Below are 18,506 nucleotides of genomic sequence, written 5' to 3'. Positions count from 1 at the left end.
TATTTTTAAAGATACGCACAAAAAAATATTATGATAGTAATGCGTAAAACATATTGAGTGCTTACAATGTACTAGTCTCTGTTCTTGTTTTTAATGTAGCTATAATTTTTATTTTTTTAATATTTATTTTTGGCTGCACCTGGTCTTCGTTACGGCATGCAGACTCCCAGTTGCAGCACGCATGTGGGATCTAGTTCCCCAGCCAGGCCTCCCGCATTGGGGGCACAGAGTCTTACCCGCTGGACCACCAGGGAAGTCCCGACTAGCCTCTGTTCTAATAAGCACTTTGTACGCACTATCTCGCCTGATTCGCACAACAACCTATAACGTAGCACAGTGGATGAAGTGCACTGCGAGCTCCAACCAAATGCTTCCCTGCCTCCACGTCTGTCACAGCTCTTCTCCTCAAGAGGTGGAAGGCATTTCCCATCCCTTGGATCTGGGCTGACCTTGTGACTTGCTTTTGCCTATAGAAAGTGGCCAGTAGAAGTAAGGATGGGCCAGTTCCAAGCCTAGACTTCAAGAGGTCTTGCACATCGCTGCTTTCTCTCTCTTGGGCCTCTGCTGTGAGACCTCGCCTGAGGTAACTTGCTGGAGGATGAGAGACCACATGCAGAAGAATGAAAGGGCCGTAAGTGACAGTCGGACAATCACCGGGAGCAGAGCCACCTAGCAACCTGCCAGCCAAGCGCAGGGGCATGAGTGGGCTCAGTTGCTGCCCAGCTGAAGCCAGCCTAACTAAACAAGCGTTTCGGCAGCCACTAAGCTCTGGAATGGGTTTATGATGCAACAGGAGTTAACTGACATAGCAGGTGTCACTGTTTTCTCTAGAAGAAGAAACCATGACACAGAATGGTTAAGAGGCTTGCCCAAAGTCACACAGTAAGTGCGGTAGCTGAGACAGATACGCAGAAGTCTGACTCTGGAGTCCATGCTGCTGGTGCATGGCTGTTCGGAGTAAGGACAAAGGAGCAAGGTGAGAGGCTATTGGGCTTTGACACCCAATGGCCCAATCATGGCCAGGAAAGATTCATTACAACCACCTGACAACAGAGGTGTCTCCATCCTTCCTCACTACCCTGAGTACCTCTTCCCTAGAGCTCTGCCTGCCCTTCCCAGAAGAAGGAATCTCCCGTCTCTGGATGTAACCTCCAAGAGACGAAGCGGACATTTGATGAAATGACGTTGAATTCTGAAGGAGCCCACTGGGGGCCCTGAGAAGCACTGATGTGTTAAATGAATTCAGTATATTCAGAAGACTATAAAGTAGCATCCACACTTAAGCCAGAGACCCATAGTAAAGTTTTATTGTACCCTAAAGACCATGGAAAGCTAGCGATGAATTTTAAATAAGGAAATAATATAACGTTCACATATATAACAAAATCAGTCTGGCTGCAATATGAAGAATGGGCTGAAAGTAACCTTGTCCATATGGAGATAAACTCAGACTTGGAGCAGTCACCCAGGAGATGACGGTGGCCGGGACTAGGGTTACACCCATGGGAACAGAGAGAGGTAGCATTCAAGGGCTATTTAGGAGGTAACACCAGCAGGACCTGACAACTGGCTGAATGAGTGAAGGAAAGGGAAAAGGTGAGGACAACCTGACCATAGGTCCACGAAAAGTAACTGACAACCAGGAAGTTCTATTCCATCCCTCACAGTGTTTACTGAGCGACAACTGACCGATTTCTGAAAAGGGTTTAGGATTTAGTCTTCCCACAGTGCAAGGGTTCCTGATGGAGAGCTCTGAATCACCCTATTTGCAAAGAATAAAGGCGGGCTTGGAGGGAGAACATGTCATAAATGAAACAGCCACTTGTCTCGACAGCATTAAAAATAATCTGTCACCTGCTCCTAACTTTGTTTTTGGTCACAAAGGCCATTGTTTGAATGAATAAAGGGGGTAAGGAATCTGGAAAGAACTGTTTACCCAGAGACACTGACAAGAGCTCAAGCTGAAGAAGACTTGCATGTGAATGAGGAGGGCGGTGGGCAGCTCCAAGCACAAACTGTGCTGTCTGCTGCAAATAACTCAGGGACTCAATGTTATGAACAGAAAGAATGCAGTTTCCAGTAGCTGCTCTTGGCATATCCAGGATATTCTAACATTGACCGGTTTCTCGGTGGAAGCCATTTCCCATCTGATGATTCAGAAATTCAACTCAGGGGACAATATAACGATGGTTACTTTTTTTTTTTTTTTTTGCGGTACACGGGCCTCTCACTGCTGTGGCCTCTCCCGTTGCGGAGCACAGGCTCCGGACGCGCAGGCTCGGCGGCCATGGCTCACGGGCCCAGCCGCTCCGCGGCACGTGGGATCCTCCCAGACCGGGGCACGAACCCGTGTCCCCCGCATCGGCAGGCGGACTCTCAACCACTGCGCCACCAGGGAAGCCCATAATGATGGTTATTGATAAGGCTCTTCAACTTCCTCCATCAGACACCTTACCCCAACGCGCCCAGCTCCCAGCTGCTTCCCATGCTGTCCGACCTACCACTTGGCTCCTGCAAGCATTCCCGACAGGCAGGTGGAGGTCACTCCACTTTATGAAAAGTCCTTAGAAAAGGGGAGAGTTCAAGAACAGAATCTGAGCGTACAAAAGCCTACCAGATTTTCTCCACAATTGTTTTGATTCTGATTCCTATGGCCGAAGGATTAGTCTCACACAGATGATTTTCCTATTGAAAAAATTCGTTCTAATTCTTTAGTTTCCATGAACTAAATACTAGTTTAAGGTTGTGAATTTTCCCTATTTGACCTGACCCTCAATTTACAAGCACAAAATAGGCCGACGGCCAGGAGTCAGGCAGTTCAGCAGGAGGATTATAGTGGATTCCAGCAACCAAGAGTGCCAGCCAGCCAAGCCAAGGCCACATGAGAGAGGCTAGGAAAGGCAGCATGCTTAGCTCTCTAAAGGCAAACCCTAGAAGCTTGGAGCCAAGACCTGACTTGCATAGAGAAAACAAACTTGGCCATTAGAGAAGGACTTCAGGGTGGACCCGGAGGCAACAGAAAGAGTTGGAAAAGGAGCAGAGATGCTTAAAGGAAGCTCTCCACGAAGAATGCAATTTCACTCTGTTCTCCAAGAGGTTAGCCGCCGCTGGATGTTAGCTAATCTGTGACAGATTGCACTACACAATGAAGCACTGTTTTGAAGTAAAGCTCCCCCACTCCATAAAAATAACATTTTATGGTTGGTCTTGCTAAATTTTCACCCATTTAGATCCTGCATGACAGAGAAAGTTCACAGTGTTAAATAGTATTAAGTCCTCCGAGCTCCCTCAGCTTGCAAGAAACCCTCCGACTGCTGTTAGATAGCTTACTCAAAGTTAAATATTTGTAACACAAACATGGTGACAGCGTGCCTTCCAGTTGTCTAGAATCACAGAAATCAATTTGGTTTCACCAAGAAACGAAAATGAAAAAAGCCCTACACCCTGGGGTTAGTACATTGACTTAAACGAAGTATGGCAGTGGTCCCTAACCTCTTTGGCACCAGGGACCAGTTCATGATGCCCGGCATGATGCATTTACCAAGTTCAGAAGGGAAAAACTACAAAGGGCCAGAGGCCCATGAGCAACAACTTCCTATTTAACAGATTTTGGCGGCAACAGGGGAATAAATGACGTGGCCTCTGCATGCCCATGAGTCACCTTCCACCCTTGTGTACGATTAGATATGTTGTCACTGCCTGGAGAGAGGAAATACTCTGTTCTCCCTCATTTGGAATTTCTGATGCTATTCTGATAAGACTCGAGTTCCTAAATCTGGAAAACAGGCACCAAAACCATTGTTAAACTTCACTTTCTGGAGCCCAGGTTTACTTGGCAATGTGATCTAATAGGAGTCTGAGATCCACCACCATTAGGTCTGTGCTGAAGCCCCAGTTCGGCTCTTCCTAGCTGGCTATAGCCTTTGGCAAATCACGTAGCATGTTAGTGTCAGAGCCGTACGAGGAACGATAAATGCCTACCGTGCAGGTGGCGAGGATCACGGGGGTCACATCAAGTGAAAAGTGATGGGCGAAGAGCTCTGCAGGTGTGGGCTGCTGCCTTTGGCTCACCTTCTGGAATTTGCTCACAGCTCAGAAATCGAGCCAGCGTGAACAATGGGTTAGGAGTAAGGACATTCCAGTCTCAAGCTCACATCCGTCACAATTAGTTTTCCATCAGCAAATTGAGTAAACTCTTTGCCCTCACATGCACCTACTCACTTATACCCATGACTAGAGAATGGAGCATTCTATTGAGAATCAGGTGTCTTAGCTCACCTTACCATGGTGATTCCTCAGCTGTGCTGCATATTGGAACCACCTAGAGAGCTTTTAACCCTCCCGATGTCCAGTCCTACCCAAGAGCATATAAGTCAGAACGTCTGGGGGTGGAGTCCAGGCATCAGTATTTTTCAAAGACCCTGAGGTGACTCTACTCCACAGCGAACTTTGGGGAACCTCTGTCCACCTCCCTCCTGCAGTCCCCTGAGGTTACCTTTCAACCTCTTGGTTCTAAAGTATGTCCGCCTTTGAAATGGGAATTGGGGCCCAGGACACCCAGTCTTGAGCCTCTACTGGACAGGAAGGCAAGTCTAGGCATCGGGAGTGCACAGGGCACCCCTTCCCAAACTGGGTGATCAGCAGAGTCACATAAACAGAGATTTCAAGATCAGATAAAATTGGTCAATTCTGGGTTCACCGAAGATAAGCGGTTTTCTTCATCGCAGGACCTCTGAGACCCTTTAAGCTGCAGTGTGATCATGAATCTGCCCGAAAGGATTGTCTTCCCCTCATGGAAACCTTCACTTTCTCAGAGCATTTCAAGGGCTGTTGTTTCCAGGAAGATTCTCTGAGAGCAGTGTTGGGAGTGGGGCAGGTGTTTTACCTCCCACCCCCGGGGGCCATTTGACAAAGCCTAGAAACACTTGCTTGTCACAGCTGGGGGTCAGGTGGCTGTTCCTGGCATCTAGTGGGCAAAGGCCAGGGATGCTGCTAAACATCCTACAACACACGCGACAGCCCTAGACAGAGCTTTCCAGCCCAGTGTCGCCAGCAGCCCAGGTGAAAAGTCCTGGCCTTGAGTGGGCTCTACTCCCGCATCCTCTCCTCCACACTATGACCTCATCAGACGATGAGAGAGCAAGAAGGACAGGAGAAAGAGGAGAAAAACAAGGAAGGAAAAAGGGAGGAAATGAAAAACAGATGATAATGAAGGCTGAGATAAGGAAGAGACAAGCGAAAAAAGAAGAAAAGGAAGCCAGATTCGTAATTGCCAAAACTTGGAAGTAGACAAGAAGTCCTTCGGTAGGTGAATGGATAAACACACTGCAGTAAATTCAGACAAGGGAACAGCATTCAGCATTAAAAAGAAACGAGCTATCAAGCCATGAAAAGACATGGAGGAGACTGAAATGCCTGCTGCTGAAAAGCCTGCCTACTGTATGATTCCAACTATATGACACTCTAGAAAAGGCAAAACCATGTGGACAGTAAAAAGATCAGTGGTTGCCAGGGGTGGGAGGCAGGGAAGGATGAACAGGCAGAGCACAAAGGAGTTCTAGGGCCGTGAATATACTCTGTAAATACGCTGGTCCATCCCATAGAATGAACCCACCCAGAGTGAACCCTTAATGTGAACCGTGGCTTTGGGTGATAATGATGTGTCAGTGCAGGTTCATCAGTTGTAACAAGTGCGCCCTCTGGCGGATGATGTTGATATAGCGGGGAGGCTGCGGGTTGGTGTGTGGGGTAGAGGGTTATGTGGTAAATCTCTGTACTTTCTGCTCCATTTTGCCGTGAGCCCGCAAGTGCTCAAAAGAAAGAAAAATGAGAAAGAAAGCAGAGCAGCACGCGCGATTAGCGGCCCTCGCCTTCTCACGCCTTTATTGCTTCTCTGAGTTGACCAGGCCACTCGTTCTTGCTCTTGCACGGGCACCAGCTGGTGGAGGCAGGCGAGGCGACCACGGGAAGGCGGGCGATGCCGTTTGGTGGCCCAGCTCTGGGCTTCGGTGCGGCTCGGACGGGGAGCCTCAGACCCTGCGGGGCTTCTTGGGGTCTTTGTTCTTGGTCGGGATGAAGGCGTACAGCTCCTCGATGAGCAGCTCCATCCGGGCGGTGACCTCGGTCACCGTGTCGATGACCAGCTTCTGCTGGAGCTTCAGCTTGTTGTTCTCCCACAGCGCCTTGCTCTCCTGGAAAATGCGGTGCTCCTCGCGCAGCACGTGCAGCGCCCGGTTCTCCTCCTGCAGGAGCCGGTTCTCCTCGCGGAGGGCCTGCAGGTTCTGGTTCTCCTTCTGCAGCGCCTGCAGCGCCTGGCTCATCTCCCGCAGCAGCTCCAGGGACTGGCCGCCGTCGGGCAGGCCCGGGCCCGCCTTGCCCGCCTCCTCCCTGGGCTGCCCCGACAGGTTGCTGAGCATCTCGTGCAGGGCCCGGAGCGTCTTGGAGTCCTCCTGCGGGGCCTGGGGGCCCTTGGGCTCCTCGAAGGGGGAGGAGAGGCCCGCGCCCTGGTCCGGCAGCAGCCCGTGGGGCGCCTCATGGGACGAGGGGGCCGGTTTGATCTCGGTCGAGGCCGCCTTCTCGTCCGGCTGGGCCCAGTAGGCCTTTCTCTGCTCCAGCGGCTGCTGCAGGGCCCGGTTCTCCTCCCGGAGGAGCTGCAGGGTGCTGCTCTCCCGGCCGCCGTGCACCTGCAGGTCCGGGTCCTTCTTCGCCGCCTCCAGGGACGAGGCGTTGTCCTTATGCAGCAGTGGCGAGGAGGCCCGGCCGTCCTCGCGGCCCAGTGCGGCCTGGTGCACCTCCCATAGGACCTGCAGGATCTTGCTCTCCTCGCGGAGCGTGCGGTTTTCCGCGCGCAAGGACTGGTTCTCCGCGCGCAGGGACTGGTTCTCCGCGCGCAGGGACTGGTTCTCCGCGTGCAGGGACTTGTTCTCCTCCTGCCGCAGGCACTCCTTGGCCAGCCGCTTGTGGTGCAGCTTGTGGTGGAAGGACGAGGACGGGGAGAAGTAGGGGGACTGCAGGCAACAGTTCTCACTCACCCACCGCCCGTCCTGGAAGACGAACGTCTCGTCGCTGAGCTGCACGCGGGGAGGGTTGTAGTCCAGCTCCAGGTCCGCCTGGGAGGTGGGGCTTTCCATGGGGTCCAGGGGCACGGAGGGGAAGCGGTTCGGCAGGTAGGAGTGCTGGCTGACCGCCCGGCGGCTCAGCCTGGGGAGGGCGGTCCTGCCTGGCCCAGCGCGGGGTGGGGTGCAAGTTGTGGAGCCTCAGGAAGGGCTCGGCTGTACCCCTCTGCGGGAGAGAACAGGGAAGCCCAGAGTTAGCGAAGGAGCTGACGCACCCGAGGCTGGCTGACCACATGAGAGGCCGGGAGACCCCACAAGAAACCCTGTCTGGAGGTCTGGACTGGCCACAGAGGGCGCTTTTGCACTTGGCCTCTTGGGTTCCTCGCGAGGAAATGACATCGGTCCTCGTTATTCGCGGTTCTATGAAGTCCCGCGAACACACAATTCGCGACTACTGTACCATTGCTCCAAAGAGATGCACGGCGTTAGGTTCCTGCTAGCCTCTGGTCACATTTTCCTCAACCAATCAATAAATAACTTTGTCTGCTGTTGAAAGACACCTCATTTTAAATGTACTTTTGATTCATTACATTGAACTTGCGGTCAACAGCACTGTGACTCATGCGGGAAGGAAGCTTACCTAGCAGGTGTTTTCTCTGTAAGGCACATCACATCACTGCCTTCTGGTGCTTAGGACGACTAGACAGCACTGCAGCGCTATGCTTGAGGGCCATTTTAGACAGAGAAACACCAACAAAAAGCACAAGAGTGTGAAAACAGTGACACTAAATAAACTGTGAAAAGGACACTTCTACAGTCTGAGAGCTGAAACAAGAAGGCACCTCCAACTGGAAATGTGTGCATCAGGTAACTCAAATTTTTCATCATTCTGTGCATGTCTATGAATAATCATGAAAGTGAGACAAGTATTGATTTTGGGGCTGCAAACTAATTTTAGTGAAAAAAATTTAGGCAGATTCACAAATACGGAATCCATGAATAATGAGAATCAAGAATATATCATGGGGCTTCCCTGGTGGCGCAGTGGTTGAGAGTCCGCCTGCCGATGCAGGGGACACGGGCTCGTGCCCCGGTCCGGGAAGATCCCACATGCCGCGGAGTGGCTGGGCCCGTGAGCCATGGCCACTGAGCCTGCGTGTCAGGAGCCTGTGCTCCGCAACGGGAGAAGCCACAACAGTAAGAGGCCCACGTACCGCAAAAAAAAAAAAAAAAAAAAAAAAAAAAAAAGAATATATCATGGAGTATAAAGGCATCGATATTGGAATCAACCAACTGTTTGAGTCCTCGCCCCATTATTTGATTAGTTACAAGAACATGGACAAATTATGTGAGCTTTAGTTACCAGGCTTTCAAATTGGGGTAACTACACCTACTGCCTTGCCTCATAGAAATATTTTAGGATGAAAAGAGGTAATGTATGAAAGCACTAAGCACGGGTTCTGGCACACTTCTGTCACCCTAGAGGAAGAATAAACACCGTTCTCCAGCTACCGGAGCTATAGATGTGTACCCACAATTGGCATCACCCAACAGCCACTCACATTGTCCCAAATGGCAGTGCTACTGGTAAGTCCCACAGCCCCTTTAACACCAGCCAACATGGTGCTAAGCTTAAAACAGAGTCCAGCTGATAATTTTGGAAAGGAAGGGCACCATCACAGACATATCACCGAGCAATGGGAGTTCAACGTGTGGCAGTGAAGACATCAAAGGATACCAAGGAATTCATACAGAGGAATTCATGATGGTGGCCACGCACCTCAAAACCACCACATAAAAAGAGGATCGGAGCCACAGAGCTTAAACCCAACAAACCACTGTCACACTTCTCAATATAGAAGAATAAGCTAAGTGCGTTTCAAATGCACATTTTGGAGCCTTTACTTACAAGCCTCATTCACTCATTCACTCATCCATCTGTATTTCTAACCAGCTCCCTCCGGTGATTCTGGCTTCTGGGGGTCAGAACTGCTCTGAGCCAGGTAGAATGCAGTTTGCTCAGGTGAGGGTTACACCAGGGCTGAAGGCCAAGGGGTCAAGACTGGGGTCACACAGATGCTCATCCCGGTTCTGTTGCTGATGGGCAGCGTGGAACTAGAGCGCTCTCACCCTCTCTGAGACCCAGATTTTCACTAGTACGAAAGAGAGTCAGACTCTGTGACCTTAAAGGCACCACCTTCCAACACTGAAAGTCAGCAAATTGTACCTGTCAAATGGAAATAATAACACGTGCCCTGCTTAGTTCACAACACCGTTGTGAGGATTAAATGAGATAATGAATGCAAAAGTGTTTTTAAAACTGCCAGGTGCCACAGAAATGTAAGTGTTTTTAAAACTGCCAGGTGCCATCTTACATGTAAGAAATGTAAATGTAAGGTATTGTTACCAAGAAAAGGAGATTTCACTAATGGAGGAATTCTGAGATGAATTCAAAAAGCAGTGAACAAGTGGGATGCATCCTGGAGAAGAGATAACAATTGCAGCAATGAATTTAAATAAAAATAAGATCATGAGAGCTGCTTCTATACACCAAAAGCATTTCATCCAAGTACACTGCAAGGCTCTCCAAATATTAATTTCTCATTTCTTAGGTTATTTTCAAAATTTTACAGATAGAGAAGATAGAAAACAAGTCAGGTTATTCACATTATATATATATATAGGCATATATAGAGATATATAATTTGTACAGCGTATAAAGTTGGTTAGAATTCTTTAAGACCCAAAGAGCTAGATAAATAGAAGGCATGATTCTATGCTATTAACCTTCCAATAAGCACTTCATTAACTTTGTAAGGCTGTGCTTAATCTTCCAGAGAGCGAAGGTGCAGGGACATTCTGCAATCAGAACCTTATTCATTTTAAATAAATCCAGCCCCCATGGTTTTCATCTTTCTCAATGGGAGAAGCACAATGGCTCTTGTGGCTGAACCTGTGATCAGAATGAACCCCACTGTGAAGAGCCCAGACCGTTTCCTTATAAATTTAAGGTGCCTTGATCCCAGACTGGGAAGATTAGCCAAGGTCAATAAGGAGTAAATCTTGAGAGGTCCTCTTCATCCTCCAAAGATGAAGCACTACAGGAATCCGTCTCAGCAGTAATATCCTGCTCTTGAAGATGTTACTATGGAAAATGTAGTTTTAATCCATGATGTGTATACCCATCAAGAGAAAGAAAGGGAAGAAGTTTTGCGCTACTGAATTCATTTAATCTTCACAACACTGATTTAATAAGGTGTTATTATTCCCATTTTACAGGTGGAGAAACTAAAACTCAGAGAAGTTAAATAACCAGCACCAGTTCACTCAGTAAGTCACAAATCCAGTTCTGGCTCCCTGAACTTATATATGTAAAGCACACATGTAGGAAATCTCCATGAATTAAGCAAAGGACTTTCACTGCTTGGGGACTTTTTATTATGGAAAATTTCAAACATACACAAAAAGAGAGAGGATAGTCTAATAAATTTCCATGTACCCAGCTTCGGCAGTTATCAAATCAAGGCCACACCTGCTTCATCTATACCTTCATCCAATTCCAGAACCACTCCCCTACCGCTGGGTTATTTCAAAGCAAAGTATAGACACTGTGCTGTTTTATCCATAAACACATCAATGTGTATTTTTTTTAACAAAACCACAATACCATTATCTTCCCTTTAAAATTTAACAATGATCCCTTAATATCAACAAATACTGATTCAGATTTCCCCAACTCTCTCATTTCTTTTTCTTTTTCTTTTTCTTTTTTTTTTTGCGGTATGCGGGCCTCTCACTGCTGTGGCCTCTCCCCGTTACGGAGCACAGGCTCCGGGAGCGCAGGCTCAGCGGCCATGGCTCACGGGCCCAGCCGCTCCATGGCATGTGGGATCTTCCCAGACCGGGGCACGAACCCGTGTCCACTGCATCGGCAGGTGGACTCTCAACCACTGCGCCACCAGGGAAGCCCTGTCATTTCTTTTTTATAATTGATTTCTATCAGAAAGATAGTCTTCCTTTTCCAGGTGAACAACCAAAGAGAAACCTCTGGTGCTTTATACCTGTTCATAGTATCCTTGATGGCCTTTAAATCACCCTACTCAGTCAGCTGCCTTTATTTTATATCCATATCCTGAACTGGGTACCCAAGGGATTTTCAACTATCCCCTCAACATAAAGGCACTAAATAAAAACTTAACATGTGGGTGGCGGATCCCTAGCTATATAGACAACTTGGGTATTTGGGCCCTTGTCCTTACGCATGCCATTGGGTGACCTCGGTTACATCCTCTAACCCTCTGACCTTGGTTTCCACTTCTGTATAATGAAAGGTCAGTAGCATTATCTCTAATATCCTCTTGTCTAACTTCCTCTGGTCGAAGGGATCCATGTTTATAAACTGGCACCACTATGGCCCCAGCAGTCCTCTTTTATCAACCTAGCTGACATCATGTCCCCTCCCTTAAATGACCAACACTTTCCAAGCAAGTCCTGTGCTGTCTCTGTTCCGTGCCCACGCACCTAATCCAGAAAATACTGATGGGCTGATAGGTCTCCTTTACCTCCTTAACCAAGAGACCAAACGCTCCTCTTATGACTAAGTCCTTCTATCCTTCCTCTTATCCCCAGACAGGACCCAGAAGGTAGCCAAGTCCAGCACTGCCTCATGGCCTAGTTTCTTAGATAAAACACTTAAATACTGTAAAAATTTTAATAGTCATATATTTATTTTAATGGGTATTGGAAAAATATACCTATTTTATCAAACCCACAATCCTATGGATAGGATTAAGATGAGGCTAAAGTAGAGCAGCATCTTTTCTTTTTCTGAAAATGAGACCATCTAAGGGAAAATACTAAATATACACGATTTCAGATATACCAAGAATCATGCTTAAACTTTGGGAAGGGATTGAGGCAAGACAAATTCTTTCTTTCCCATATTTCCCTGATTCCAATCAGACCTAGCTGGACTTATTAGTCCTCCAAGGAAATCTCTTTCTTGGCCTTGTGAAAACTTCTCACCCTAATCTATTCCCACTCTAAACATTCTTGCACCAAATCACATTTATGTCAATGAATCAACTAACATTAATTTGGCATCTGTTCTCAGGGAACTTCCAATCAATTTGAAAATCAATGCATAGCAACCATTATTTCTTGGGGTAAGTGAGGGAGGTTGACGTGCAGCAAGCATTAATTCTGGCAGTACAGTATGGGGAACAGGGGACTGGACATCATAAAACTGAAAAGAGTCCTGGGTCTGTGCTGTATTAGTGCATAGCCTTTACAAAATCACTTAATTTCTCTGCCTCAGTTTCCATATCTAGAAAATGTGGATGCTAGCATGATTCAGAGCCACTCCCTATGTTTGTGCAGGCTGTACAATGCCCAGCTCTAGAGGGTGCCATTCACAACTGGTGTTGCAGTGCACAACCTGTGCAACCATCCACAGCAGTTTTACTAATATCTGCCCTATTTATTTCAGACACTTTGTTGTAGAGTTCAAAAATAAAAGGAGAATATGTGACATCTTCTTTGTTTATAGAGAGCTACAGACATGCAAGAATGGTTACTGTGAATTCAGAAGAGAAGTTGCTTAGCATTTCCTTCTATTGTATAGAGCAAGGAAAAGGAAGTAACACTGAATGACTATTATGTGATGATATGCTAACTGATTTCCATAGTCATAAGTAATATCTTACTGAAAAGAGCTACCATGGTTCCACCAAAGATCACATAGCCAGCAAGGGTTTAAAACCAGGATATCTGACTCCAAACTGCAGGCTCATTCTAGCTCTTCATAATGCCCAGATATTTTATTTTGCATGTGTGTTGATATCATTCCTTTGCAGTGATTCTCATACGTCTTGTCCCATCTTGTCCCCAGATGAATAAATTGTAATTATCTGAGCACAGTGACCCGTCCCTTACTTTTTTTTGACATCCCTAGTCCTGGAAGTTAGAACAACACATTTCACATACACTGGAGGTGTAATGAGTCCTTGCCAATGCACTAATCAACCAAAGTGCACTGAAAGGTAAGGAGGAGATATCAGACTGAACTACACAAAACTGTTAACATTATACTATTTTGGGCCCTCAAAAGTGGTGATTTTGTTTACCTTAATATTTTTAGTCTATTTAGGAAAGCCGTATCCACATTTCAATTCACATTTTTAAACTGCAGAGCTTTTACATCATGGGGTTTTCCCCATGTCCATCTACACAGTCCCTAAAGGAAGCTGTCCTCTGCACACAAACATGCTGGTGGTCCACACTGCCATCTTGAACCTATAATCCAGTGAGGCTAGAGGTCTTAAATTCCCAGTAGCTTTGGGCTTAAAAGTCCCATCTTTGACTGCTCTTGTGAAAGCCGCTTAACTTCTCTGAATGTCACCTCTAAAATGAACCCCCATGTAGCTGCTCTGCCCTGTTCCTGGTGCTGGTGTGAGATGCTAAGAAAGTGGTCGGTAAGCTGTCATAAAGACCAAACAGGGGCTTCCCGGGCGGCCCAGTGGTTAAGACTCCTCACTTCCAATGCAGGGGGCGCGGGTTCGATCCCTGCTCGGGGAATTAACATCCCACATGCCGCGGAGCCAAAAACTTTTTAAAAAGACCAAACAGATGGCCAGCTCTACTAGTAAAGCCTAAACATTCCTGGTCCAAAACACTATAGCAAATGCTGATGTATTTCTTTACAAAAGGACTTTGCAAAAAGTGAGCATCTGATAAGCAAACCCTCGAGGTAAAACATCCCAGGCCCCCTTAGCCAATGTTTGAAGCCAGCTCCTTCTTGGTGGGTCTCCTAAACCAGTGGTATCACTGGGTTGGTTTCATGGGCTAAACTAATCTGTGCTTGATGTCGTTGAGCCCCACCAAGAGGTCTGGGCCAAGAAAAAGCTCCTGGAACACCCCCGAAAGTTCTCTTCAGCCTAGGAGGCGGAGTCTACAGCAGCCTGATTCAAGCCCCCAAAGAAGCCTGGCCTGGTTTCCCCGTGAAGGAGAGGACGGTCTCTTCCTTGACCTGTGGGAAACACCCTCACGTGTGGATGCAGACCCAGTAGGTGGGAGAGGAAGAAGGGGGCTTCCTCATGAAAGAACGGGATATGAGAAAGGATGCAGGAGGGGAAGACAAATGGCCATGGCGCTCATCACACCTCGCATCTGGCTTTGTTAGGAAGGTGACCAAGAGACTCTGCCCTCAGGGGCAATGTGCTCCCACTTGTGACCTAAGTAAGATGCATTAGTGCTGAGGATCCAGGAAGGGCCCTGGGCACCAACATCTCCCTCATCGGTGCCTGAATCCCACCTATGGTTGGGAATCCGTCCTTAACATCAGGCCTGGCATCTCCTTTTTTTGTGGGCCTCTCATTGTCACAGCCTCTCCCGTTGCGGAGCACAGGCTCCAGACACGCAGGCTCAGTAGTTGTGGCTCACGGGCCTAGTTGCTCCGCGGCATGTGGGATCTTCCCAGACCAGGGCTCGAACCCGTGTCCCCTGCATTAGCAGGCAGACTCTCAACCACTGCATCTCGTTTTTAAATGCATTTGGTCCTAGAAGGAAAATGCATGAAATCACCAACTATGTGCTTCTGTCAGATCACCAGCATTGTGCGTGGCAAGTGGAGACCGTGGAGGAGGAAAAGCCAGTGAAAGGGCGGGCAGGGCAAAGGCAAAGGAGAGGTGATAAGACCAAAGTCTCTCTCTGATGCTAAGGGGTGTCTAAGGACCAGGACTCTGAGTGGGACCTTCTGGGCTGGAATTTCTGGGGCTGCTGGCCTCCCATCTAAATAGTTCGGCAACAGGGCTAGACAATGACTAGCCAGTTTAGCTGACATGCGCTGAGGTTCTCTCCACTCCTGGAGAAGTACGGCTACCACAGACCAGAAGAGACTTCCAAATGCTCCCAGCAGACGTCAAGCCTGTTGACCAAGTTTTTTAAAGCCCTATTTTGCCAGCATTACTGAGGGTTACGGTCAGAGAACATTCAACCATCTGGGGTTACTTTTCAAACATGTGAAGCTGAGAGGCCCAGGATGCTGGAAGGAAAAGCCAGACCCGCCACTAATTTTCAGACCAGGTTGACAAGGCTGAGTGTCTCATTATCATAGTTTTAAATTAACTCCGTTCCTGAGCACCATGAGAAAGTCAATGTTGGTTTTAAGAAATGCGAACAGATAAGAGGCTAATTCACAGGTCAGTGTGACTGATTTTGGTAGAATCGTAACACTAACAGCAAAGAGGATGAAGATGTCATCTGTCATGTATCTGGTAGTTTCAGCTAATTGTTTAACACACAATCTTCTGAAATCTTCCTCCTAACACTTATTCGAATTGGTAGAGATACAGGCATTGTTGGTGGATTCCATAGCTTCTGAAGAACAAACCCAAACAAAGGGGACTGAGAAAAGGCAACAGCAGGGATGAGGGGGGCCCTGGAGGGTGCTGTGGGAGCTCATTCTGACCTGGTATAGATCCTTCATTAATGATCTCACAGGAAACAGTGCCTTTATGAAACTCACAGATAGCGCTCACTGGGGAAATGGGAATGCTGGTGAGAACCGAATCATTATGCACAAAAGGAACCAGGAGGGCAGAGAGCTTGGGCAGGAAGTAACATTGATGGCTGGCGAGTTAATGTGTTGGAGGGAAATAGATCAGAAAACACAAATGTTTAATGTGAGGAAGAAAAGCTGGAAATCAATAAGACCTGAAAAGACCTAAGGGTGAAACACAAATAGTGAACCATAGGCATGTGCAATGTAAATGAGAAGCGCCAGGCATGATTGGGAGCTGGGAGGCCAGAGGTACTTTCTGGAGACACAGAGCTGCTGCTGCAATCCCCTTCCCAAATGAATGGGCTCAGCCTCAAAACAAAGCAGAATGCGGCAGATACACGCAGGGAGCTCACGGTGGGCGGTGAAGATGGGCGGAGAAGAGGCACCATCTCTTAAGAGCAAGGGAAGAAGCAGGTGGCATGTGCCCAGCTTGCGGCATAGCAGAGGAAGTGGGCACTGACCTGGCTTCAAGCCTTTAACTCCAGCTCTGACATTACTAGTGGGCTTCCTAGGGTTCCCAGTTCCCGTTCCTATACAATCTCTCCCTCGCACTGCATGGCCCAGTGCCACCACATGATCAAATCAGGGCTCAATCTCCCTTCCTCCCCTTGTTTTTTGCTTTGTTTTGTTTTTGTTTGTTTGTTTGGCCACACCATGCAGCATGCGGGATCTTAGTTCCCCGACCAGGGATGGAACCTGTGCCCCCTGCAGTGGACGTGCAGAGTCTTAACCACTGGACCGCCAGAGAAGTCCTCATTTGGGGAGGTCCAGTCAGCACACTGGTCCCTCTCACAGCTCTAGTGATGGCCCAGTTCAGATCATCTAAACTTATAGATGCCCCCTTCACCCCAAGCACCAGCCTAGAGTACCCTGCCAGGTGTCTGGAACCTGCCGCAGGACTTGTGCCCCCTTGGCAGGTATACCCATGAGACACATCTGCCCATGTGCCCAGGCAGCAGGTGTCCTCTAATTTCATGCTCTCCAAGATCCCAGGATGCCCACTGGCGATCAATCCTGTTCCTACACGTCCCTGGACAGAGCTTTCAGATAGTTACCTCTGCATTGGATTCCTCCACTCTACATTTCAGCCCCTCTGGTTGCACCACCATGATCTTGCAACAGGGCCTTGGGTGACTCTGGAGAAGCAAGGCTGCCCCCTTTGTGACACAGCAGTAGGAACAATCCAATCAGGAGGACCCCTCCCAGGAAACAGCTGCTTAGCAGGAGGAGAACTGAGAATCTCCAGCCTGTCACCCGTTCATTGGCCTCCATTCTGAACCCCCCAGGCCCACCCCTCTTACACTCTCTCTGTCTTTGGTATACAGCAGGGCTTCATTCTCTTGACCCCTCCGCATGACCCTGTACCCCTCAGCCCACATCCTAGGTTCATGGATTCAGTCGTATGCTTTTGACTGCAAGTCTCAGTTCTAATTCCGCCCCCATAAATCCAGAGTAGTTGTACAACAGCAAGCACCAAAAGATCTAATTTTGAGAAGATTGGCTTATTTCCGAGAGTCACAGAAACTTTAAGTGGTAGGGCTGGAAGGTCTTCCCAGATCACCTAACCCACCCCGCTCATTCAAGGGATGAGAAACCCAAGACGCTGAGTGACTAAGTGGCCTCCCCCAGGTACACAGCTGGCTGGCGGCTGACCTAGAACTAGAATCTGAGGCCCTGACTACTCTGCTCCTTCTATGACATCCTGCTAGAGTTTTGACAGAGGAGGGCTATTCTCGCTAAAACTGAGAGGTTGCATCCTTCTGTGATTATCCCTACCTGAGGTAGAACCACACTGATTGGAATTTCTAGGCTTTCAGATCTGGTATCTCTTTTTCTTGTAAAATTTGGCCTCAAGTGCTGTGGAAAAGAGGAAATAAGTAGATTTCTGCTTCCCAGCCCATCCTCTGGACCTCAACTTCTCACCTGAAAAACAGAGGACTTTTTACTAGTCACTTATCCCCTCTTATTAATTATGTACGTTATGAAAATCTGAGTCTGAAAGAATGTGAAGATGATATCTGACACGATGCTTTATCAGTCTCTGAACAGAAATTAAGACAGGTATTACAGTTGATGGAAAAGCTTTCTGAAAGTGTGTGGAGCAGAGATACCGATACCTACTACCTTTTCTAAAATTATTATTTCTATCTCAAGTAAAAAGCCATACCAATGTTAGGTGCCAGGTATAGGTCCTATGCAGAAGTTGGTCACCAAAACACTCAGAACGTTCCAGGGGTGACATCACAGAACAATATGATGTTTTTCAAGGCTCATGGTCTCTCTCTGAGCATCACAGGTGGGAATGAGGCATCTGATGGTCAGCAAGAGCTCACCCTGGTTGTGTCCACATGGCCGGTCAAGGTCGGTGTGACACACAATAGCCCAAACACGGGCCCCCTGTTTGGTCATCCTGGCTGACATTTACATCCCCACTGCCAGGCTGGGCCGAGACCCCTATCCTCTCTCCACGGGTGGCATCTTCTACTTGGATTACTCAAGAAGGAAGAAAGCCAGACCAAGAGAAAGAATGTAGTCTGAGACGTTTTTTGATACCAATCTATTCTTCAGTTCTCTGACACCAACTGGATGTCCTATACTTCAATTCTGACACACCCTACCTGGAGTTGGTGCCAGATTCCACAAGTTAAAGGGCTCAGTCCCACAAAACTGCTCCCACTTCAGATGTCAGTCACAAGTCTTGGGCCACCAGTACTCCTAACTAACCAGCTATAAATCAGAGGCTCGCAGTTTTGATGATTTGCTAGAAGAGCTCAAAGAACTCAGGAAAACTCTTTACTTACAAATACAGGTTTGGGGTTTTTTTTTTTTTTTTTTTTTAATGAAACATACAGCTCAGGAACAGCCAAATGGAAAAGATGCTTAAGCCAAGG

At 47.9% G+C, this 18,506-nt stretch overlaps 1 protein-coding gene across 1 annotated transcript; it reads right to left on the bottom strand.

Annotated features, from left to right (window-relative positions):
- Nucleotides 1–6,029: 6,029 nt before the first annotated feature.
- On the bottom strand, nucleotides 6,030–17,857 carry SPERT (spermatid associated). Its single transcript, XM_029210078.1, is given in 4 exon segments — nucleotides 6,030–7,214; nucleotides 7,216–7,281; nucleotides 17,392–17,472; nucleotides 17,783–17,857. Coding segments are annotated over 4 exon segments (1,407 nt in total).
- Nucleotides 17,858–18,506: the final 649 nt, after the last annotated feature.

Source organism: Monodon monoceros, unplaced genomic scaffold, assembly GCF_005190385.1.
Source record: "Monodon monoceros isolate NGI ecotype Baffin Bay Population unplaced genomic scaffold, NGI_Narwhal_1 Super_Scaffold_8, whole genome shotgun sequence".
NCBI lineage: Eukaryota > Metazoa > Chordata > Mammalia > Artiodactyla > Monodontidae > Monodon > Monodon monoceros.
This window is presented reverse-complemented; position numbering and strand designations above follow the sequence as displayed.